Source organism: Nipponia nippon, unplaced genomic scaffold (genome assembly GCF_047370975.1).
Source record: "Nipponia nippon isolate SJK-2023a ecotype South Korea unplaced genomic scaffold, ASM4737097v1 scaffold_1, whole genome shotgun sequence".
Lineage (NCBI taxonomy): Eukaryota > Metazoa > Chordata > Aves > Pelecaniformes > Threskiornithidae > Nipponia > Nipponia nippon.
The window spans coordinates 166,600,336-166,623,079 of NW_028262290.1; the positions used below are offsets into that span (position 1 = coordinate 166,600,336).

General features: G+C 66.4%; 1 protein-coding gene and 1 non-coding gene across 6 annotated transcripts; both read left to right on the forward strand.

Moving 5' to 3' along the window:
• Positions 1-144: 144 nt before the first annotated feature.
• On the forward strand, positions 145-19,588 carry MYO1G (myosin IG). Of its 5 annotated transcripts, none has more exons than XM_087732359.1 (24): positions 145-445; positions 1,008-1,182; positions 1,305-1,727; positions 3,906-4,114; positions 4,198-4,291; positions 5,270-5,435; positions 5,511-5,564; positions 7,070-7,165; positions 7,244-7,360; positions 9,295-9,501; positions 9,576-9,721; positions 10,573-10,687; positions 12,158-12,328; positions 12,399-12,469; positions 13,960-14,034; positions 14,135-14,267; positions 15,105-15,271; positions 15,339-15,546; positions 15,953-16,176; positions 16,853-16,997; positions 17,103-17,207; positions 17,295-17,408; positions 18,963-19,117; positions 19,195-19,588. In XM_087732359.1, exons 3-24 carry the CDS (start codon positions 1,633-1,635, stop codon positions 19,349-19,351), a joined length of 3,024 nt encoding a protein of 1,007 aa, XP_087588485.1. In that variant the 5' UTR covers positions 145-445; positions 1,008-1,182; positions 1,305-1,632; the 3' UTR covers positions 19,352-19,588. The 5 variants fall into 5 exon arrangements, with proteins under 5 accessions (XP_087588485.1, XP_087588466.1, XP_087588486.1 ...); XM_087732340.1 differs by having other exon boundaries at positions 148-445; positions 1,008-1,104; XM_087732350.1 differs by lacking the exon at positions 145-445 and adding an exon at positions 452-595 and having other exon boundaries at positions 1,008-1,104.
• LOC148057711 (small nucleolar RNA SNORA9) lies at positions 754-886 on the forward strand. The gene has a single exon (XR_015700177.1). It is a non-coding gene; the product is annotated as a small nucleolar RNA SNORA9 (small nucleolar RNA).
• Positions 19,589-22,744: the final 3,156 nt, after the last annotated feature.

The following is a 22,744-nucleotide window of genomic DNA, read 5'->3' on the forward strand; positions in this document are numbered from 1 at the left end:
CAAGCCACGCCCACCCGCTCAAGCCACGCCCTCCGCACGCGCTATGACACCGCCCATCTATGTGACTCCGCCCGCTCTGCGCTCTGGCCACGCCCCCGCTCACCGGCCCCGCCCCGCCTGTTGCGTGGCCCCGCCCGCCGGCCCCGCCCGTCAGCCTGGCCCCGCCCACCGCAGCGGTCTGCGGGGCCGTTAGAGGCGGCCGCGCCCTCGGCCGGGGCCCGTTCGGGGCGGGCGGCGCCGGTCCCGGTCCCGTCGCGCGGCGGCGGCGGCGGCGGCGGGGAGGCGGGCCCGGGCCTGGGCCGCGGCGGCGGCGGTAGCAGCGCTCCCGCGCATGCGCTGACCCCTCGGGCGCTCCGCCCTCCCGCCCGCCAGGGGGCGCCGCGCCCCGCCCTGACGTCAGACGCCGGCGCGGCCCCGCCCGCAGCCATGGCGGCAGCAGCGGCAGGTAGGGAGGGCGGCGCGGCCCGGCCCCATCCGCCGCCATCCGCCGCCATCCGCGGCCGGGACCGCTCCGGCGGAGCGGGGGAAGCAGCGGGGGCTCTCCGGGACAGCGCGGGGCGAGCCGCTTCCCCTGCGCTGGGGCCCCGCCGCCGATGTGAGGGCCCTGCGGGGCGCGGTGCATGCCGGGAAGGGTAGTCCGCCACCGGCCGCCTGAGGCCTTGCCGGCGGGAGCGGGCTCACCGGGCCGGGCGGCGGGCTCCGTCTGCCCGCGGCGGCCCGGCCGTGCCCGGTTCCCCCCCTCTCCCCCGCCCTCAGCAAGCCTCCAGCGTGGGGGGGCCTGGCGTGGCCCCCGCCATTCCTACAGCGCTTGCCAGAGCAGCCCCGGGACGGTTTGAGGCCTCTCCCCGCCCTCCCCGGGGGGCGGTTATAGAAATCCCGGACACCCCGCGGCCGCGGGGGGAACCTGGGGCCGGCGGGGCCCTGGGGGGGCTCCCCCTCCCCCCCCCCAGCATCGCCACGAGCCCAATTTTTCATGAGCCCAAACTTTTCGTTTTCTTTTCTCTCAGAGGCCAGGTGACGGCGAAGCGCCCGGTTCCGGCGCGAGCGGCGGGAAAACCGGACGACGGCGTTCCGGCAAAGCCCGCCGCGCTCCTCCCTCGCTGGGTAAGGAGGGGGTTTGTGCTTTGCTGGGCTTCACTGGGAATAACCTACCGCTTAAAAAACATGGAACTGGGAATACTGGTGAGCACTGGTTGGCCGCGACAACTGCGAGCCGAGCCGTGGAATTGGTATCCCGCCTGTTTTCCGGCGACGCCTCGTTAGCGCCGCCATCGTCGTTAACGGTTGCCCCCCTTCTTTTCCAGCTGGATGCCGCCATGGGGGCCCCCGCTCCGATGATCCTCACCTCGGCTTGTCCTCCCCAGCGCTCCCAGTTCCCGCCGTTTAACTGGGGATGCTGGGACGACAAGGGGTGATGCCGCCATCTTAATAAAGAACCGATTTCCCGATGGGTTTTTTTTTGGCACGGCGCGGTGACGGTCGAGGTCCAACCCCCCCCCAAATTCGGTGTCCCCAGCCCCACCCCGCCGTCGCCCGCAGGAGGCGGCGCCGCCCGCGCCTGCGCCGCGGCTTCGGCGGTCGTTGGCGGCGCAGGAAGCGCGAAGCCGGCGAGGGGGAAGCGGCGGGCGCGGCATGGCGGAGCTGGAGGGTCCCGAATTTGGCAAAGCCGACTTCGTCCTGCTGGACGAGGTGACGATGGAGCAGTTCCTGGAGAACCTGCGCCTGCGGTACGGCGGGGACGGGGACGCCGCCGCCGCGGCGGCACCCGCGGGGGCCGAGGTGGCCGGCGGCTGGACCCCGGCGCGGGCGGTTGCGCCGCGGGAGCCGGCGGCGGGGACGCGGGCGTCGGGAGGGGGGGCGGCGGGGGGGCGGCGGCGCCGAACCCCGGTTGCGCAGGAAGCGTCGGGGCGGCGCCCGCGGGGGGAAACTGAGGCGCGGCCCCGCCCGGCTGGGGGCCGCGGGGGCCCCCACGCTTCCGCCCGTGCCCATGGGCGCTGCCCCACCCGCCCCACAGCACCCCACAGGACCCCACCCTGCCCCATGGCATCCTACAGCATCCCACCCTGCCCCACAGGACCCCACCCCGCCCCACAGCACCCCACAGGACCCCACCCGCCCCACAGCATCCCACCCCGCCCCACAGGACCCCACCCTGCCCCACAGCACCCTACAGCATCCCACCCCGCCCCACAGGACCCCACCCCGCCCCACAGGACCCCACCCTGCCCCACAGCACCCTACAGCATCCCACCCTGCCCCACAGGACCCCCCCCCACAGGACCCCACCCTGCCCCACAGCACCCTACAGCATCCTACAGCATCCCACCCTGCCCCACAGGACCCCACCCCACCCCACAGCACCCCGTAGGATGGCACCCCACAGGACCCCACCCCACAGCACCACGCAGGATGCTGCCCCACCCCACAGAACAGCGCCACCCTGCTGGGTATCACCCTGCCCCACGGCACTACCCTATAGCTCAGGACCCCGCAGGATGCCATCCCACCCCATAGCTCAGCACCCCACAGGATGTCACCCTGCCCCACAGCACCGTCCTACCCCACAGAACAGCACCCTGCAGGGTGTGCATCACACCCCACGCACGGCACCCAACAAGATGCCACCCCACCTCATAGCTCAGCACCCCGCAGGATGCTACCCCACAACACCCTATGGGCTGTGCATCCTGCCCCATGGCACAGCACCCGACAGGATGCCACCCCATAGCTCAGCACCCTGCAGGATGCCACCTGATCCCACAGCACCCCGAACATTGTGTGTCCTGCCCCACGGCACAGCACCCCACAGGATGCCATCCCACCCCATAGCTCAGCACCCTGCAGTGTGTGCATCCTGCCCCATGGCACAGCACCATCCTACCCCATGGCACAGGGCGCCACCCTGCCCCACAGGGTGTGCATCCCACCCCCTGGCACAGCACCGTGCAGGGTCCCATCCTGTGCCCTGGGGCACAGTATTTCACAGGGTGCCATCCCACAGCACAGCACCATCCCCCCCCAGGGCACAGCACCCCTCAGGGTGCCCCACGGCCCGCCCCACGGCACAGGATGCCATCCCACCCCATGGCACAGCACCATCCTGCCCCACAGCATCATCCCACAGCACAGCACCATCCTGCTCCAGGCACAGGGTGCCCCCCAGCCCACCCTATGGCACAGCACCCTGCAGGGTGCCATCCCACAGCACAGCACCATCCTGCCCCATGGTACAGCACCATCCCGCCCTATGGCACAGCACCCCGCAGGGTGCCATCCCACGGCACAGCACCATCCTGCCCCATGGTACAGCACCATCCCACCCCACAGCACAGCACCCTGCAGGGTGCCCCCCAGCCCGCCCGATGGCACAGGATGCCATCCCACCCCGTGGAACAGCACCATCCTGCCCCACAGCATCATCCCACAGCATAGCACCATCCTGCTCCAGGCACAGGGTGCCCCCCAGCCCGCCCTATGGCACAGCACCGTCCTGCCCCGTGGTACAGCACCATCCCGCCCCACAGCACAGCAGCCCGCCCCATGGCACAGGATGCCATCCCACATCATGGCACAGCACCAGCCCACCTCAGGGCACAGCACCCTGCAGGGTGCCCCCCAGCCCACCCCACGGCACAGGATGCCATCCCACCCCATGGCACAGCACCAGCCCGCCCCACGGCACAGCACCCCGCAGGGTGCCACCCCACAGCACAGCACCATCCCGCCCCAGGGCACAGCACCCCTCAGGGTGCCCCCCAGCCCACCCCACAGCACAGGAGGCCATCCCACCCCGTGGCACAGCACCATCCTGCCCCATGGCGCCATGCCACCCCGCAGCAGAGCACCATCCCGCCCCACGGCACAGCGCCCCGCAGGGTGTCCCCCACGGCCGCCCCTCTGCGCAGGTTCTCCCAGGGCCGCATCTACACCTACATCGGGGAGGTGGTGGTGGCGGTGAACCCCTACCGGGCGCTGGCGCTGTACGGCCCGCCAGCGGTGGAGCGCTACCGCGGCCGTGAGCTCTACGAGCGCCCGCCCCACCTCTTCGCCTTGGCCGACGCCGCCTACAAGGCCATGAAGCGCCGCGCCAAGGACACCTGCATCGTCATCTCGGGTAGGGGCTGGTTTGGGGGGCACCCTGGGGTGGGGGGCACCCTCGGGTGGGCGCCCTCGCCCAGCCCCTGCCCTCCCTGCCAGGCGAGAGCGGGGCGGGCAAGACGGAGGCCAGCAAGTACATCATGCAGTACATCGCCGCCATCACCAACCCCACCCAGCGCGCCGAGGTGGAGAGGTGGGTCCGGCCCCGCGGCGCCGGCGGTGGGTGGGTGCTGGGGCACGGATCCCACGGAGCTGCCAGCCCCGGGCTGGGGGGCGGGGGGGGGGGGATCGGGGTGCCCCATGGGCCTGTGGGGTGGGGTGGGGGACCCTAGGGTGCCCCATGGTCATAGGGATGGTGTGGGGGGGCTAGGGTGACCTATGGGCCTGTGGGGTGCTCTGGGGGGCCCCATGGCCAGAGGGATGGTGTGGGGCAACCAGGCGTGCCCCATGGGCCTGTGGGGTGGTGTGGGGCAACCAGGGATGCCCCATGGGCCAGTGGGGTGATGTGGGGGGCCCTAGGGTGGCCCATGGCCATAGGGATGGTGTGGGGCAACCAGGGGTGCCCCATGCCTGTGGGGTGGTGTGGGGAACCCTAGGGTGCCCCATGGGCCTGTGGGGTGGTGTGGGGCAACCAGGGATGCTCCGTGGGCCTGTGGGGTGATGTGGGGGGGCCGGGGTGCCCCATGGCCAGAGGGACGGCGTGGGGGGACTGGGGGACCCCATGGCCGCACGGGTGGTGTGCGGGGACCAGGGGTGCCGCGTCCTGAGCCCATCGGTGAGGCTGCAGCCCTGCGGTGCCGCGCTGCGCCGTGCCACGCTGTGCCACGTCACGCCGTGCCGTGGTGCCGCACCGTGCCATGCCATGCCACGCCGTGCCACGTCACGCCGTGCTGTGGTGCCGCACCGTGCCACGTCACACCGTGCCGTAGTGCCGCACCGTGCCGTGCTGTGCTGTGCCACGCTGTGCCACGTCACGCCATGCCGTGGTGCCGCACCATGCCGCGCCGTACCACACTGTGCCACGTCACGCCGTGCCATGGTGTCGTGCCGTGGTGCCGCACCGTGCGGCCCTGCGCCGTGCGGCCCTGCGCCGTGCCACACTGCGCCGTGCCACGCCGTGCCACGTCACGCCTTGCCGCGGTGCCGCACCGTGCCGCGCCGCCCCGCCCAGGGTGAAGAACGTGCTGCTGAAGTCCAACTGCGTCCTGGAGGCCTTCGGCAACGCCAAGACCAACCGCAACGACAACTCCAGCCGCTTCGGCAAGTACATGGACATCAACTTCGACTTCAAGGGCGACCCCACCGGCGGCCACATCCACAACTACCTCCTGGAGAAGGTGCGGGCGGGGCCGCGGGCGGGGCCGGTCCCACGGGGGCACCGCCTGGCACCCACCCCCTGCTCCCTCTTCCAGTCCCGGATCCTCCAGCAGCAGCCGGGAGAGAGGAACTTCCACGCCTTCTACCAGGTGAGCCAGGGGTGGGATGGATGGGATCAAAGGGATGGGGATGGGATGGATGGGGACGGGATGGATGGGATGGGATAGATGGGATGGGGATGGGATGGGATGGGATGGGATGGATGGGATGGATGGATGAGATGGGATGGATAGGATGGGATGGGATGGGATGGGATGGGATGGGATGGGATGGGATGGGATGGATGAGATGGGATGGATGGGATCAATGGGATGGATGAGATGAGATGGATGGGATGGGGATGGGACGGATGAGATGGGATGGATGGGACCTATAGGATGGGGATGGGATGGATGGGATCGATGGGATGGATGGGATGGGGATGGGATGGATGAGATGGGATGGATGGAATCGATGGGATGGATGGGATCTATGGGATGGATGGGATGAGATGGATGGGATGGGAATGGGATGGATGAGATGGGATGGGTGGGAGGGGATCTATGGGATGGGGATGGGATGGATGGGATCTACAGGGTGGGGTGGGATGGGTGGGTTTGATGGGATGAGATGGGGACAGGTTGGGATGGGATGGATGGGATGGGGACGGGATGGATGGGATGAGATGGATGAGGTGGAATGGATGGGATCTATGGGACGGGATGGTTGGCATGAGATGGGATGCATGGGATCTACAGGCTGGGGTAGGATGGGTGGGTTTGATGGGATGGGATGGGGACAGGATGGGATGAAAAGGCTGGGATGGAATGGATAAGATGGGATGGATGGGATCTATGGGATGGATGGGATCTACAGGATGGGGTGGGATGGGATGGGCTGGGCGGGGTTGATGAGATGGGGACAGGTTGGGATGGGACAGATGGGATGGATGGGATCTATGGGATGGGATGGGGACGGGCTGGATGGGATGAGAAGGTTGGGAGAGGGTTGGGATGGATGGGATCTATGGGATGGGATAGGGATGGGATGAGAAGGTTGGGATGGGATGGGATCTGTGGAATGGGATGGGGATGGGATGGATGGGATGAGAAGGGTGAAATCGATGGGGGGGATGGGATAGATAAGATGGGACAGACGGGATGGCTGGGATCTGTGGGGTGGATGGAATCTGTGGGATCTGTGGGATGGCTGGGATCTGTGGGATGGCTGGGATCTGTGGGATCTGTGGGGTGGGTGGGATCTGTGGGGTGGATGGGAGCTGTGGGCTGGGTGGGGTCGGTGGGATGGGTGGGGTGGGTGGGATCTGTGGGACGGATGGGATCTGTGGGATCTGTGGGGTGGGTGGGATCTGTGGGATGGATGGGATCTGTGGGATGGGTGGGGTGGGTGGGATCTGTGGGGTGGGTGGGATGGGGCGGATGGGACAGATGGGATGAACGGGACGGCGGTGGATGGGGCAGGATGCGATAGGACGGCTCAGGCCGGACAGGCCAGGGACGGACAGGCCAGGATGCAGCGGGACAGGGGGACACAAGACGGCAGCGGCCGGGCCGGGGTCCCAGCCCCCGGGCGCTGACACCCCCCGTCCCCGCAGCTGCTGCTGGGAGCCGCGCCGGCGCTGCTGGCCACGCTGCACCTCTGCCGCGACCCCGGCGCCTACCGCTACACCCAGGAGGGTGCCCAGGGCAGCGTGAGTGGGGCGGGGGCAGCGGGGGGCACCGGCGGCACTGGGGGGGCCCGGCCCCTGATGCCATCCCCCCGGCCTCAGGCCTGCGGGGACGACGCCGCCAGCTACCGGGCGGTGGAGGAGGCGATGGCCGTGATCGGCTTCTCCCCGGAGGAGATGGGCTCCGTGCGCCGGATCCTGGCCGCCATCCTGCACCTGGTGAGGCCCCCGCCAGTACGGCCCCGTGCTCCCCAGTACAGACCAGTGCTAACCAGCACGGCCCCAGGCAGACCAGCATGGCTCCCCACGCACCACTATGTCCCCAAGCAGACCAGTATGGCTCCCCGAGCACCAGTATGTCCCCAGGTGGACCGGTATGTCCCCAGGTGCACCAGTATGTCCCCAGGCAGACCAGTATGCCTCCCCATGCACCAGTATGTCCCCAGACGGACCAGTATGTCTCCAGGCAGACCAGTGTGTCTCCAGGCAGATCAGTATGGCCCCCCGCACCAGTATGGTCCTGGGCAAACCAGTACGCTCCCCCCTGCCCTGACCAGTACAGCCCCCTCACACCAGTACGCACTGCACCCCACCAGTATAGCCCCCTCACACCAGTATGGCCCCCACACACCGCTACAGCCCCAGGCAGACCAGTATGGCCCCCCCCAACCAGTACAGCCCCCCTCAGACCAGTACAGCCCCAGGCAGACCAGTACAGCCCCCTCCACACCAGTATGGCCCCCAAGCACCAGTACGGGCCCCCCTCAGTAGTACAGACCCCCTACACCAGTACAGCTCCCGCACACCAGTATGGCCCCAGGCAGACCAGTATGGCCTCCGCACACCAGTAAGGCCCCCCCACCCCTAATACGGCCCCCATGCCACCAGTACAGTCCTGGGCAGACCAGTATGGTCCTGGGCAAACCAGTATGCCCCCGCACACACCAGTATGGCCTCCATGCTCCAGTACAGCCCCTGTGCACCAGTACAGCCCCAGGCAGACCAGTATGGCCCTGAGCATGCAAATAAGCACGGTCCCACATTACCCAGTACAGACCAGTGGAAACAAGTAAAGACCAGCTCAAACCAGTGAAGCCTTATGCAGTGCAATACAGCCCAATGCAAACCAGTATGGCCCAGCACAGCCCAATGCAAACCAGCTCAGCCCAACACAAACCAGTATGGCCCAGCACAGCCCAATGCAAACCAGTATGGCCCAGCACAGCCCAATGCAAAGCAGCTCAGCCCAGCAAAGCCCAGCTCAGCCCAGTGCAAACCAGTATGGCTCAGCACAGCCCAATGCAAAGCAGCTCAGCCCAACACAAACCAGTATGGCCCAGCACAGCCCAATGCAAACCAGCTCAGCCCAGCAAAGCCCAGCTCAGCCCAGTGCAAACCACTATGGCCCAGCACAGCCTAATGCAAACCAGTATAGCCCAATGCAAACCAGTATGGCCCAGAACAGCCCAATGCAAAGCAGCATGGCCCAGAACAGCCCACCACAGCCCAGTGCAAACCAGTATAGCCCAGTACAGCCCAATGCAAACCAGCCCAGCTCACCACAGCCCAGTGCAAACCAGTGAAACCCAGCACAGCCCAATGCAAATCAACATAGCCCAGTGCAAACCAGCACAGCCCAATGTAACCCAGCATGGCCCAGCACAGCCCAATGCAAACCAGTACAGCCCTGTATGGCCCAGCACAGCCCAATACAAACCAGTACAGCCCCATACAAACCAGTATAGCCCTGTACATCCCAGCACAGCCCAATACAAACCAGTACAGCCCTGTATGGCCCAGCACAGCCCAGTACAAACCCATATAGCCCTGTACATCCCAGCACAGCCCAATACAAACCAGTACAGCCCTGTACATCCCAGCACAGCCCAATACAAACCAGTACAGCCCTGTACGTCCCAGCACAGCCCAATACAAACCAGTACAGCCCTGTACGTCCCAGCACAGCCCAATACAAACCAGTACAGCCCTGTACGTCCCAGCACAGCCCAATACAAACCAGTACAGCCCTGTATGGCCCAGCACAGCCCATGGTGCGGGAGGGGCCACTGCTGGGACACCCCAGCCCCTTTCTGGGGGCTCCCAGGTGTCCCCCCACGTTCATCTGCCAATGTGGCGTGGCGGGGCCGCCCCAGGGCAACGTCAGGTTCGTGGCGGAGGGCGAGACGGCGGCGGTGGAGGACACGGCACAGCTCTCGGTGCTGGCCGAGCTGACGGCCACGGCGCCCGGCAGCCTGCGCCAGGCACTCCTGACCCGCACCGTGGCGGCCGGCGGCGGGGAGCTGATCGAGAAGGGCCACAGCCCCAAGGAGGCCGCCTACGCCCGGGACGCCTGCGCCAAGGTAGGGAGGGGACACGGGGTGACGGGTCCCCCCGCAGCACCCTTGGGTGCCCACCACCCTGTCTCCGTCCCCAGGCCATCTACGAGCGGCTCTTCTGCTGGATCGTGGGGCGTATCAACGCCAGCATCGCCGCCCGCGGCTACGACGCCCGCCTGCATGGCAAGAGCACCGTCATCGGCGTCCTCGACATCTACGGCTTCGAGATCTTCGACACCAACAGGTGACCTGGCCCAGGGGTGGGGGACAGGGGGAGACATGGCGGGACAGGACCCGGGAGGGACATGGTGGGGGGACTGGGGATGGGAAGGGTGTGTGGAGGGGACAGCGACGGCTGGGAGGGACACCTGGAGGGGACAGGGGCTGGGGGGATGCGTGGGGGGAACGGGGGCCCAGGAGGGACGCAGGGAGGGGACAAGACCTGGGAGGGACATGGGGAGGGGATGGGACCCAGGAGGGACGCAGGGAGGGGACAGGACCTGGGAGGGATACGGGGAGGGGATGGGACCCAGGAGGGACACGGGGAGGGAACGGGGCTTGAGAGGGAGAATGTCCAAGGGACATATGGGGGGACAGGACCCAGGAGGGACACAGGGAGGGGACGGGGCCTGGGAGGGACACATAGCAGGGGAGGATGCCCAAGGGACATGTGGAAGGGACAAGACCTAGGAGGGACACAGGGAGGGGATGGGAGCCAGGAGGGACCTATGGAGGTGACAAGACCAGGAGAGACATGTGGAGGGGACGGGACCCGGGGGGGACTCAAGGAGGGGACAGGGCCACAAGGGACCCATAAAGATGATGGGACCCAGGAGGGACACATGGAGGGGACAGGGCTTGGGAGGGACACATAGCAGGGGAGGACGCCCGAGGGACATGTGGAAGGGACAGGAGGGGCACATGGAGGGGATGGGACCCAGGAGGGACAGGACCGCAAGGTACGCATGGAGGGACAGGACCAGGAGGTCCCCGGCAGGACCATGTGGCTCGGGGAGCCACGTGGCAGGGCAGGGTGTGCAGGGGACATGGCGTGGGGCTGGGTGGCGGTGGCCGGCCTGACCCCCCTGCCCGCAGCTTCGAGCAGTTCTGCATCAACTACTGCAACGAGAAGCTGCAGCAGCTCTTCATCGAGCTGATCCTGCGGCAGGAGCAGGCCGAGTACCAGCGGGAGGGCATCGCCTGGCAGAGCGTGAGGGGCATGGGGACATGGGGGGGGACATGGGGGCATCGCCTGGCAGAGCGTAAGGGGCATGGGGACATGGGGGGGGACATGGGGGCATCGCCTGGCAGAGCGTGAGGGACATGGGGACATGGGGGGGGACATGGGGGCATCGCCTGGCAGAGCGTGAGGGGCATGGGGACATGGGGGGGACATGGGGGCATCGCCTGGCAGAGCGTGAGGGGCATGGGGACATGGCGAGGGACATGGGGGCATCGCCTGGCAGAGCGTGAGGGGCATGGGGACATGGGGGGGACATGGGGGCATCGCCTGGCAGAGCGTGAGGGGCATGGGGACATGGGGGGGACATGGGGGCATCGCCTGGCAGAGCGTGAGGGACATGGGGACATGGCGAGGGACATGGGGGCATCGCCTGGCAGAGCGTGAGGGGCATGGGGACATGGGGGGGGACATGGGGGCATCGCCTGGCAGAGCGTGAGGGGCATGGGGACATGGGGGGGGACATGGGGGCATCGCCTGGCAGAGCGTGAGGGGCATGGGGACATGGCGAGGGACATGGGGGCATCGCCTGGCAGAGCGTGAGGGGCATGGGGACATGGGGGGTGACATGGGGGCATCGCCTGGCAGAGCGTGAGGGACATGGGGACATGGCGGGGGACATGGGGGCATCGCCTGGCAGAGCGTGAGGGGCATGGGGACATGGGGGGGACATGGGGGCATCGCCTGGCAGAGCGTGAGGGGCATGGGGACATGGGGGGGGACATGGGGGCATCGCCTGGCAGAGCGTGAGGGGCATGGGGACATGGGGGGGGACATGGGGGCATCGCCTGGCAGAGCGTGAGGGACATGGGGACATGGGGGGGGACATGGGGGCATCGCCTGGCAGAGCGTGAGGGGCATGGGGACATGGGGGGGGACATGGGGGCATCGCCTGGCAGAGCGTGAGGGGCATGGGGACATGGGGGGGGACATGGGGGCATCGCCTGGCAGAGCGTGAGGGACATGGGGACATGGCGAGGGACATGGGGGCATCGCCTGGCAGAGCGTGAGGGGCATGGGGACATGGGGGGGGACATGGGGGCATCGCCTGGCAGAGCGTGAGGGGCACGGGGACATGGGGGACATGGCAAGGGACATGGGGGCGTCGCCTGGCAGAGTGTGTGGGGCACGGGGACATGGGGGGGACATGGGGACATTGCCTGGCAGAGCGTGAGGGGCACGGGGACATGGGGGACATGGAGGGGACATGGGGGACATCACTTGGCAGAGCATAAGGGGCTCGGGGGGACATGGGGGGCATCACCTGGCAGAGCCTGGGGGGCTCAGGGGAGACGGGGGGGGACATTGCCTGGCAGATGGTGAGTGGCCTGGGGGGAGCTGGGGGGGCATCGCCTGGCAGAGCCAGATTTGGGGTGCATGGGGGTGAATCAGGGCACCCAGGGGGGCAATTCGGGGTGCCCACCCCCCCGGCCCCCCCAGATCGAGTACTTCAGCAACGAGCCCATCGTGGAGCTGGTGGAGCAGCCGCACCGTGGCATCCTGGCGCTGCTGGACGAGGCCTGCCTGGCCGCGGGGACCATCACCGACCCCCTCTTCCTTGCCTCGATGGACGCCCGCCTCGGCCGCCACCCCCACTACATGAGCCGCAAGGTGCTTCTGGGGGGGTCAGGGGGAGCGGGGGGTTCCCTGGGCTGGGGGCTGACACCCCCCTGCTCCCCAGCTCTGCCCCACAGACAAGACCATGGAGTTCAACCGAGACTTCCGCATCAAGCACTATGCTGGAGATGTCACGTGAGGGGGGCGCTGGGGGGGACATGGGGGGCTGCGGTGGGCTGTGGGTGTCATCGGGTGGCCACGGGGCTGTGGGGGACCACTTAGGACCATGGGGCTATAGGGGCTCTTGGGGGGTCTATGGTTGACCACGAGGCCTTGGAGAACCATGGGGGACCATGTGGGAGCATGGAGGGGGGCGTGGGACTGTGGAGGGTCTTGAGGGACCGTGGGAGGTGGTTTGGGGTCATGGGGGACCACCAGGCTCTGGGGATCATGAGGAACCATGAGGGACTGGTGGGGGTCAGTTGGGGCCATGGGAGTGTGGGTGGCCATCTCAGACCATGAACATCCATGAATGGCCATGGGGTCGTGGTGGGGCCACGGAAAACTGTGAGGGACCATGGGTGGCCTTGGGGCTATGAGGAACCTTGGGAGTCCATGGGGGGCTGCTTAGAACCATGGGGCTATAGGGACTCTTGGGGGTCTATGGTTGACCATGGAACCTTGGAGAACCATGGGGAACCATGTGGGAGCATGGAGGGGGCTTGAGGGACTGTGGCAGTTGGTTTGGGGTCATGGGGGACCATGGAGCATGTGGTGGGGGTGTCATTTGGGGCCATGGGAGTGTGGGTGGCCATCACAGACTATGGACGTCATGAGTGGCCATGGGGTTGCAGAGGACCATGGGTGGCCTTGGGGCAATGAGGGACCTTGGGATGGCATGGTGGACTGTGGCGGGCCACTTGGGACCATGGGGCTACAGGGGCTCTTGGGGGTCTAGGGTTGACCATGGAGCCTTGAAGAACCATGGGGGACCATGTGGGAGCATGGAGGGGGTTTGAGGGACCATGGGAGATGGTTTGGGGTCATGGGGGACCATGGGGGATTTGGGGTCATGGGGGACCATGGGGGAGCATGGAGGGGGTTTGAGGGACCATGGGAGATGGTTTGGGGTCATGGGGGACCATGGGGGATTTGGGGTCATGGGGGACCATGGGGGATTTGGGGGGATGTCATTTGGGGCCATGGGAATGTGGGTGACCATCAGGGACTATGAACATCATGAGTGGCTGTGGGGTTGCGGGGGGCCATGGAGAGCTGTGGGGGGCCATGAGGGACCTTGGGATGGCATGGGAGACCATGAGGGGGCCATTTAGGACCATGGAGAGCCATAGGGGCCCCTGGGGGACTATGGGGTGGCCTTGGTTGGCCATAGGGCTTTAAGGACCCATGGGGGATTGTGTGGAGCCATTTAGGACCATGGGAGGCCATTTGGGGCACCACTGGGGTCCCATGGGGTCTGGGAGGTCCCCAGAGGCCATGTGCAGCAGGACGGCCTGTGTAGGACATGCCATGCCCTGGGGACAGTGGGGACAGGGTCGGGGGGATTCGGTGTCCATGAGCACTGAACCCCACAGCCCCCTGGCCTCCACGAGTGCCCCCAGGGCCACCGCCAGGGCCACATGTCACCGCTGCATGGTCCCCAGCATGGTGTCCCCCTCCGTCAGGTACTCGGTGGAGGGGTTCCTGGACAAGAACAAGGACACGCTCTTCCAGGACTTCAAACGGCTCCTCTACAACAGGTTGGGGACACAGGGGACACAGCTGGGGGCCTGGTGGCACAGCCATGGGGCAGGAGCGGGGTTCCCGGTGCTGCCAGCCCCACGTCAATGCCATCCCCAGCGCGGACCCCGTGCTGCGTGACATGTGGCCTGACGGTGAGCAGAGCATCACCGAGGTCACCAAGCGCCCGCTGACCACTGGCACGCTCTTCAAGAACTCCATCGTGGCCCTGGTGGAGAACCTCGCCTCCAAGGTAGGGGACCAGGGACACTGGGCACGTCCCCAAGCCAGCCTGGTGTGTCCCTGCACCGGCCTGGCGTGTCCCTGCACCAACTTGACATGTCCCTGTGCCACCTGGGCATGTCCCCAACCCATCCTGGTATGTCCCCATGGCAGCTGGGCACGGCCCAAGATGCACAGGCATGCTCCTGAGCCAGCCAGGCATGTCCCCAAGCCAGCCAGGTCTGTCCCCAAGCCAGCTGAGCATGTCCCCAAGCCAGCCAAGGTGTCCTCAAGCCAGCCAAGATGTCCCTGAGCCAGCCTGGCATGTCCCCAAGCCAGCCAGGTCTGTCCCCAAGCCAGCTGAGCATGTCCTTCTGCCAGCCAGGCATGTCCCTAAGCGAGCCAAGGTGTCCCTGTGCCAGCCTGGCATGTCCCCAAGCCAGCCAAGATGTCCTTGAGCCAGCTTGGCATGTCCCCGAGCCAGCCAAGGTGTCCCTGTGCCAGCCAGGCAGGTCCCTAAGCCAGCCAAGATGTCCTTGAGCCAGCCTGGCATGTCCCCAGCAAGCCAAGATGTCTTTGAGCCAGCCTGGCATGTCCCCAGTCAGCCAAGGTGTCCCTGTGCCAGTCTGGCATGTCTCCAAGCCAGCCAAGATGTCCTTGAGCCGGCCTGGCATGTCCCCAAGCCAGTGAAGATGTCCCTGTACTAGCCTGGCATGTCCCCAAGCCATCAAGACCTCCCGTCCCCATGCCACCCATGCGCGGTGCAATCCCACCTTGCGTGCCCGAAGCTCCCCAGCCCAGGACACCCGTGGGCTCGGTGCCACTCACGGGCGCCATCGTGGTGCCACCCCCTCCGTGTCCCCCGCAGGAGCCCTACTACGTGCGCTGCATCAAACCCAACGACCAGAAGTCGCCGACGCTCTTCGACGAGGAGCGCTGCCGGCACCAGGTCTCCTACCTGGGGCTGCTGGAGAACGTCCGGGTGCGCCGCGCCGGCTTCGCCTACCGCCAGCCCTACAACCGCTTCCTCCTGCGGTACGGCCCGCGCCCCCCGGGACCCCCTGTCCCCCCCGCGCCCCCTCACCCTGCCTTGTCCCCCCAGGTACAAGATGACCTGCGAGTACACGTGGCCCAACCACCTGATGGCCAGCGACCGGGAGGCCACGCAAGCCCTCCTGGAGCAGCACGGCTTCCAGGACGACGTGGCTTACGGCCACACCAAGGTCTTCATCCGCACGCCCCGCACCCTCTTCTGCCTCGAGCAGGAGCGGGCGCAGCTCATCCCCATCATCGTCCTGCTGCTGCAGAAGGTGGGTGCGCGTGGCACGAGCTGGCTCGGTCTCAGCTCCGCTGGGGTGACACGGGCTTGTGGGGACGCCCCGGTGCCCGGGGTGCCGGATGGGTGCTGGCGGTGCTGGCGGGGCGAGTGGGCGCTGGTTGGGCTTGGAGGGGGGCAGCTCTGTGCCCGGGGCTGGGCATGGCGTGGGGCAGGCTATGGGGCAGGCTATGGGGCAGGCTGCCGGGCTGGCGCAGGGCGCGGCACAGGGCGTTTGGAGCAGGGCACGGGCCGCACCGGGGAGTTTCAGGGCGGGAAGCAGCATTTTGGGGGCCTCGCAGTGCCAGGGTGCGGCGCCGGGCGCCCACCCTGGTGCCACAGCCACGCTCCCGGGGGGGATCCGCGGGGCAGCGCCCGCCCTGACCGTCAGCGTTCGGCAGGCTTGGCGCGGCGCCCTGGCGCGGCGGCGCTGCCGTTACCTGCGCGCTGCCTACACCATCATGGCTTACTACAAGCGGCACAAGGTGAAGGCGTACCTGCGGGAGCTGCTGCGCCGCTTCCAGGCCGTCCGCACCCTCCCCGATTTCGGCAAAAGCGTGGTTTGGCCGGAGCCGCCGGCGGTGCTGGCGCGCTTCCAGGATGCCAGCCAGCGCCTCTTCCGCAGGTACCGTCCCGGATCCCGCTCCGCTCCCGTGTTGGGATGAGGACGTGGGACAGGGACGTGGGATGGGAACATGGATGTGGGACGGGGACGTGGGATGGGGACATGGGTTGGGAATGTGGGATAGGGATGTGGAACGGGAACATGGGATGTGGATGGGGACATGGAATGGTGACACGGGACAGGGACATGGGTTGGGAATGTGGGATGGGGATGTGGAATGGGAACATGGGATGGGGACATGGGATGGAGACATGGAATGGGGACGTGGGTTGGGAATGTAGGATGGGGACATGGAACAGGAACATGGGATGGGGACATGGGATGGGGACATGGGATGGGGACGTGGGTTGGGAATGTGGGACAGGGACATGGAATGGGGATGGGGACGTGGATCAGGGACGTGGGATGGGGATGTGGGGGATGTGGGTTGGGAATGTGGGACAGGGATGTGGGATGGGGACAGGGATGTGGGATGGGGATGATATGGGTTGGGAATGTGGGACGGGAACGTGGGATGGGGACGGGGATGTGGGACAGGGACGTGGGATGGGGGCGTGGGTTGGGAATGTGGAATGGGGGCGTGGGCTGGGAATGTGGAATGGGGCCATGGGATGGGGGGGCCACGGGACGGGGGCATGGGACGGTGACGCAACCGCGCCGTGTCCCCCCGTGGCAGGTGGCGAGCGCGGCAGATCGTCAAGAACATCCCCCCCTCGGAGATGGGGCAGATCCGGGCCAAGGTGGCCGCCATGGAGGCACTGGCGGGGCTGCGGAAGGAGTGGGGCTGCCAGCGCAGCTGGGTGCGGGATTACCTCTCCTCGGTAAGGGCAACGGCGGGTTTGGGGGTGCCCCGTGGGCCACCCCGGGGTGCCACCCCCTCCCCACCCTGGGGTGCCGCCCCCGCCCCACGCTGCGGCTCCCCGCAGCCCAGCGAGAACCCGGGGCTGGCGCTGCCCTTCGCCCGCCGCCTCCAGACCCTCAAGGACAAGGTGCATTTCGGCTCCGTCCTCTTCTCCTGCCACGTCCGCAAGGTGAGGGGCGGCGCGTCCTGCCCGGCCACCGCGTCCACGTCACCCCCCCGCCCCGGCGTGTCCCCTCACCTGGCCCTGTCCCCGCAGATCAACCGCTTTGGTAAGAGCCGGGACCGGGCCATCCTGGTGACGGACCAGCACCTCTACAAGCTGGAGCCCCGGCAGCAGTACCGGGTGATGCGGGCGCTGCCCCTCAGCACCGTGAGTGTCCCCAGCCCCACCGGTGTCCCCAGGGTCACTTGGGGCCCCCTGCCCCGTTCTGGTGAGCTGGGGTCCCCACGGCCACACACCAGGGCCATCCGCGTTGGCACGGTGAAGTCCCCTGCAACAGAGATGTGATGCTGTCCCTGCCGTGATGTCCCCACAGTGCTGTCCCCATGGTGCTGTCCCCACCACCCTGGCCATGCCATGCTGTCCCCACCACGCTGTCCCCACCATGCTGGCCATACCGTGCTGTCCCCATAGTGCTGTCCCCACCACGCTGGCCATGCTGCGCTGTCCCCACTGTGCTTGCCATGCTGTGCTGTCCCTACCACGCTGTCCCCACCACGCTGTCCCTACCACACTGTCCCCACCATGCTGTCCCCATAGTGCTGTCCCCACCACACTGGCCATGCCGTGCTGTCCCCACCACGCTGGCTGTGCCACACTGTCCCCACCACACTATCCCCACCATGCTGTCCCCATAGTGCTGTCCCCACCACCCTGGCCATGCTGTGCTGTCCCCACTGTGTCGTCCCCCCTGTGCTGTCCCCACCACGCTGGACATGCCATGCTGTCCCCACCACGCTGTCCCCACCACACTGTCCCCATAGTGCTGTCCCCACCACGCTGGACATGCCACGCTGTCCCCACCACGCTGTCCCCATAGTGCTGTCCCCACCACGCTGGCCATGCCATGCTGTCCCCACCACGCTGTCCCCACCACACTGGCCATGCCATGCTGTCCCCACCACGCTGTCCCCACCATGCTGGCCATACCGTGCTGTCCCCATAGTGCTGTCCCCACCACGCTGGCCATGCTGCGCTGTCCCCACTGTGCTTGCCATGCTGTGCTGTCCCTACCACGCTGTCCCCACCACGCTGGCTGTGCCACACTGTCCCCACCATGCTGTCCCCATAGTGCTGTCCCCACCACACTGGCCATGCCGTGCTGTCCCCACCATGCTGTCCCCATAGTGCTGTCCCCACCACCCTGGCCATGCTGTGCTGTCCCCACTGTGTCGTCCCCCCTGTGCTGTCCCCACCACACTGGCATGTCATGCTATCCCCACCACGCTGTCCCCATAGTGCTGTCCCCACCACGCTGGACATGCCATGCTGTCCCCACCACGCTGTCCCCACCACGCTGTCCCCATAGTGCTGTCCCCACCACGTTGGACATGCCGTGCTGTCCCCACCACGCTGTCCCCACCACGCTGTCCCCACCACGCTGGCTGTGCCACGCTGTCCCCACCACGCTGTCCCCACCATGCTGTCCCCATAGTGCTGTCCCCACCACGCTGGCCATGCCGTGCTGTCCCCACCATGCTGTCCCCATAGTGCTGTCCCCACCACGCTGGCCATGCCGTGCTGTCCCCGCCGTGCTGTCCCCACCACGCTGTCCCCACCACACTGGCCATGCCATGCTGTCCCCACCACGCTGACCACGGTGCATTGGCCACGCTGCCTTGGCCACGCCACGCCGGCCATGCCATGGCCCCAAGCCCCCCACGCAGCCACGGCCGCGGCGGTGACCCCCAGCCGTCCCCGCAGGTGACGGGGCTGAGCGTGACGAGCTGCGGGGCGCAGCTGGTGGTCTTCCACACCCAGAGCCAGGAGGACCTGGCCGTGTGCCTGCACAAGACGCAGCCGGCGGGGGACAACCGGGTGGGCGAGCTGGTGGGCGTCCTCCTGGAGCACTGCCGAGCGTGAGTTGGGGCGGTGCTGGGGATTTGGGGGGGTCCCGGCACCCCGCCAGCCCCCCGCTGATGCCGGGATGTCGTAGGACCAAGCGGGAGCTGGGGGTCCGGGTCTCTGACTGCATCCAGCTGAGCCTACGTGGGCGCCGGCGGCTGCTGACGGTGGAGACGCGGGCAGACGCAGCCACCCCCGATTTCGGCAAGAGCCGCGATGGCTTCGTGCTTTACTGGCCTGGGAGATGAGGGGAGGGGGGAGCAGCTCTGCTGCCCCCCGCCTGCACCCTGCCCACACCCTGCCTGCACCCTGCCTGCACCCTGCCCCGCCGGCCTCTGCTCAGGACCCACCGCGGCCCCGTGACCCCCAACCGCACATTCCCTCCATCCCATGGGATGATGCCGAAGCCTTTGTGTGCACTGGGAATAAAGAGTTGGATGGGACCCCCACAGCCCCCACAGCCCAGGACTGGGGTCCCCCAAAAACTCTGCCCCATGGCTGGGGACCCCGCGCGCCCGGGGCTGGGGGTGGCTGGGATGGCATGGGATGGGAATGGGGTGGATGGAGGTGGGATGGGATGGGATGGGATGGGATGGGATGGGATGGGATGGGATGGGATGGGATGGGATGGGATGGGATGGAGGTGGGATGGGATGGAGGTGGGATGGGATGGAGGTGGGATGGGATTGATGGGATGGGATCAGTTGGGATGGGGTGACTGGATGGGGTGGAATCTCCAGCATGGGGTGGGCTGGGATCTATGGGATAGAATGGGATGGGATGGGGTGGGCTGGATGGGATGGGGCGGTGTCATGGTTTCACCCCACCCAGCCGCTCGCTCGCTCCCCACCCCAGTGGGATGGGGGAGAGAACTGGGAGGGTGAAGGTGAGAAAACTCGTGGGTGGAGATAAGAACGGTTTAATAACTGGAGTAAAATAAAGCAGAATAGCGGTAATAACAATATAATAATACTACAATAATAATATACAAAGCAAGTGATGTACGGTGCAATCGTTCACCACCCGCCGACCGATGCCCAGCCCATCCCCGAGCAGCGATCGCTGCCCCTCGGCCAGCTCCCCCCAGTTTCTGTACTGGGCATGACACCATAGGGTATGGAATAGCCCGTGGGCCAGTCTGGGCCAGCTGGCCGGGCCCTGCCCCCTCCCGGCTCCTTGTGCCCCGCGCGGGGGGCAGGAAGCCGAGAGGGCCTTGATTTAGTGCAAGCGCTGCTCAGCGACAACCGGAGCAGCAGGGCGGCATCAGCATTGTTCTCATCCGAAATCCAAAGCACAGCGCTATGCCAGCTGCTCGGGGGAAAGGAACTGTGTCCCAGCCAGAACCGGGACAGATGGGATCAGCGGGGATGGGGTGACTGGATGGGATGGAATCTCTGGCATGGGGTGGGCTGGGATCTGTTGGATGGGATGGGATGAGATGAGATGGGGTGGGATGGGGTGAGATGGATGGATGGGACAGGATGGGATCGATGGGATGGGGCAGGAAGGGTGTGGGATAGGATGGGTGGGCTGGGATCTATGGAATGGGCTGGGATGGGGTGAGATGGATGGATGGGTTAGGATGGGATTGATGGGATGGGATGGGGCAGGAAGGGTGTGGGGTAGAATGGGTGGGATGGGATCTATGGGATGGGGAGAAATGGATGGGATGAGATGGGGTGGGATGAGGTGAGATGGATGGATGGGATAGGATGGGATTGATGGGATGGGATGGGGCAGGAAGCGCATGGGGTAGAATGGGTGGGATGGGATCTATGGGATGGGGAGAAATGGATGGGATGAGATGGGGTGGGATGGGGTGTGATGGATGGGGTGGGATCAGTTGGGATGGGATGACTGGATGGGATGGAATCTCTGGGATGGGGTGGGCTGGGATCTACTGGACAGGGTGGGGTGAGATGGGTGGACTGGGATCTATGGGATGGGGTGGGATGGGGTGAGATGGATGGATGGGATAGGATGGGATTGATGGGATGGGCAGGAAGGGCGCGGGGTAGGATGGCTGGGATGGGATCTATGGGGTGGGCCGGGATGGATGCGATGAGGTGGGATGGGGTGTGATGGATGGGGTGGGATCAGTTGGGATGGGATGACTGGATGGGATGGAATCTCTGGGATGGGGTGGGCTGGGATCTATTGGACGGGGTGGGGTGAGATGGGTGGGCTGGGATCTATGGAATGGGGTGGGATGGGGTGAGATGGATGGATGGGAGAGGATGGGGATGTCCCAATGTCCCTGACACCCAGTGTCCCCATGGCCCTGGGCCTTGATGTCCCCAATACCTGGTGTCCCACTGTCCCCATGTCCTCGTGCCCCCATGCCCTGGGTCCTGATATCCCTGACACCCTGTGTCCCAACATCCTTGTGTCCTGGATCACGATGTCCCCGACACCCAGTGTCTCAATGTCCCCATGTCCCAAGGTCCCTGGGTCCTGATGTCCCCATGCCCTGTGTCCTGATACCCCTGACACCCAGTGTCCCAATGTCCTTGTGCCTCACATCCCGATGTCCTCATGTCCCTGTGTCCCAGATCCTGATGTCCCTGACAGCCAGTGTCCTGGCATCCCTGGGCCCCATTGTCCCCGACACCCAGTGTCCCAATGTCCTCGTGTCCCTGTGTCCCTGACACCCGGTGTCCCAATGTCACCATGTCCCAAGGGCTCTGTGTCCTGGGTCCTGATGTTCCCATGTCCTGGGTCCCAATATCCCTGACACCCAGTGTCCCCATGTCACCGTGTCCCAAGGCCCCTGGGTCCCAATGTCCCCATGTCCTGGGTCCTGATGTCCCCGAGCCCCGATGTCCCTGACACCCTGTGTCCCAATGCCCTTGTGTCCCAGACTCCGATGTCCTCGTGTCCCTGTGTCCCAGATCCCGATGTCCCTGACACCCAGTGTCCTGGCATCCCTGTGTCCCTGATGCCCAGTGTCCCCATGTCCCCATGTCCCTGGGTCCCGATGTCCCCAATGTCCCTATGGCCCTGATGTCCCCAGGACCTGACATCCCTGACACTCACTGTCCCAATGTCCTCGTGTCCCAGATCCCATTGTCCTCATGTCCCTGTGTCCCAGATCCCAATATCCCTGATACCCAGTGTCCCCATGTCACTGTGTCCCAAGGCCCCTGGGTCCCGATGTCCCCATGTCCTGATGTCCCCAAGCCCCAACATCCCTGACACCAAGTGTCCCCGTGGCCCTGGGCCCTGATGTCCCCGATACCCAGTGCCCCAATGTCCCCGTGTCCTGGTTCCTGATGTCCCCAATACCCAATGTCCCCACGTCCCGACGTCCCCACGTCCCCGGCTGTCCCCACGCCGCCATCAGCCGCCGAAGGAGGGACGGGACAGCGGGGGGGATTTTTCAGGGCTGGACGGAGGCGGCTCCCGCCCCGCCGGCGTCTGAGGCGTGGGGAGCTGCGGACGAGCCAGAACCCAGCAAGAAATGAAATGAAGGGGGCGTTGTGGGAACAGACCCGCCATCGTTATCCTGGTAACGGCCACGGCGCTGGCACTGACCTGGTGGCCGCCTCGGGCGGGGGGCACGGAGCTGGAACCCTGAATTAAACATATAAGCCATGGCGCTGGGGGGAACCAGGGGAGAGCGAGGGAGGAGGCTAATTAAC

What these genes read in the sequence shown, in the direction of transcription:
- MYO1G (XM_087732359.1), top strand. Translation starts at nt 1,633, where the DNA reads ATGGCGGAGCTGGAGGGTCCCGAATTTGGCAAAGCCGACTTCGTCCTG. An exon ending in TGGCCGCCATCCTGCACCTG is followed by an intron (nt 7,361 to 9,294) that starts GTGAGGCCCCCG and finishes GGGCCGCCCCAG; the next exon opens with GGCAACGTCAGGTTCGTGGC. An exon ending in GGGCGCTGCCCCTCAGCACC is followed by an intron (nt 17,409 to 18,962) that starts GTGAGTGTCCCC and finishes CCGTCCCCGCAG; the next exon opens with GTGACGGGGCTGAGCGTGAC.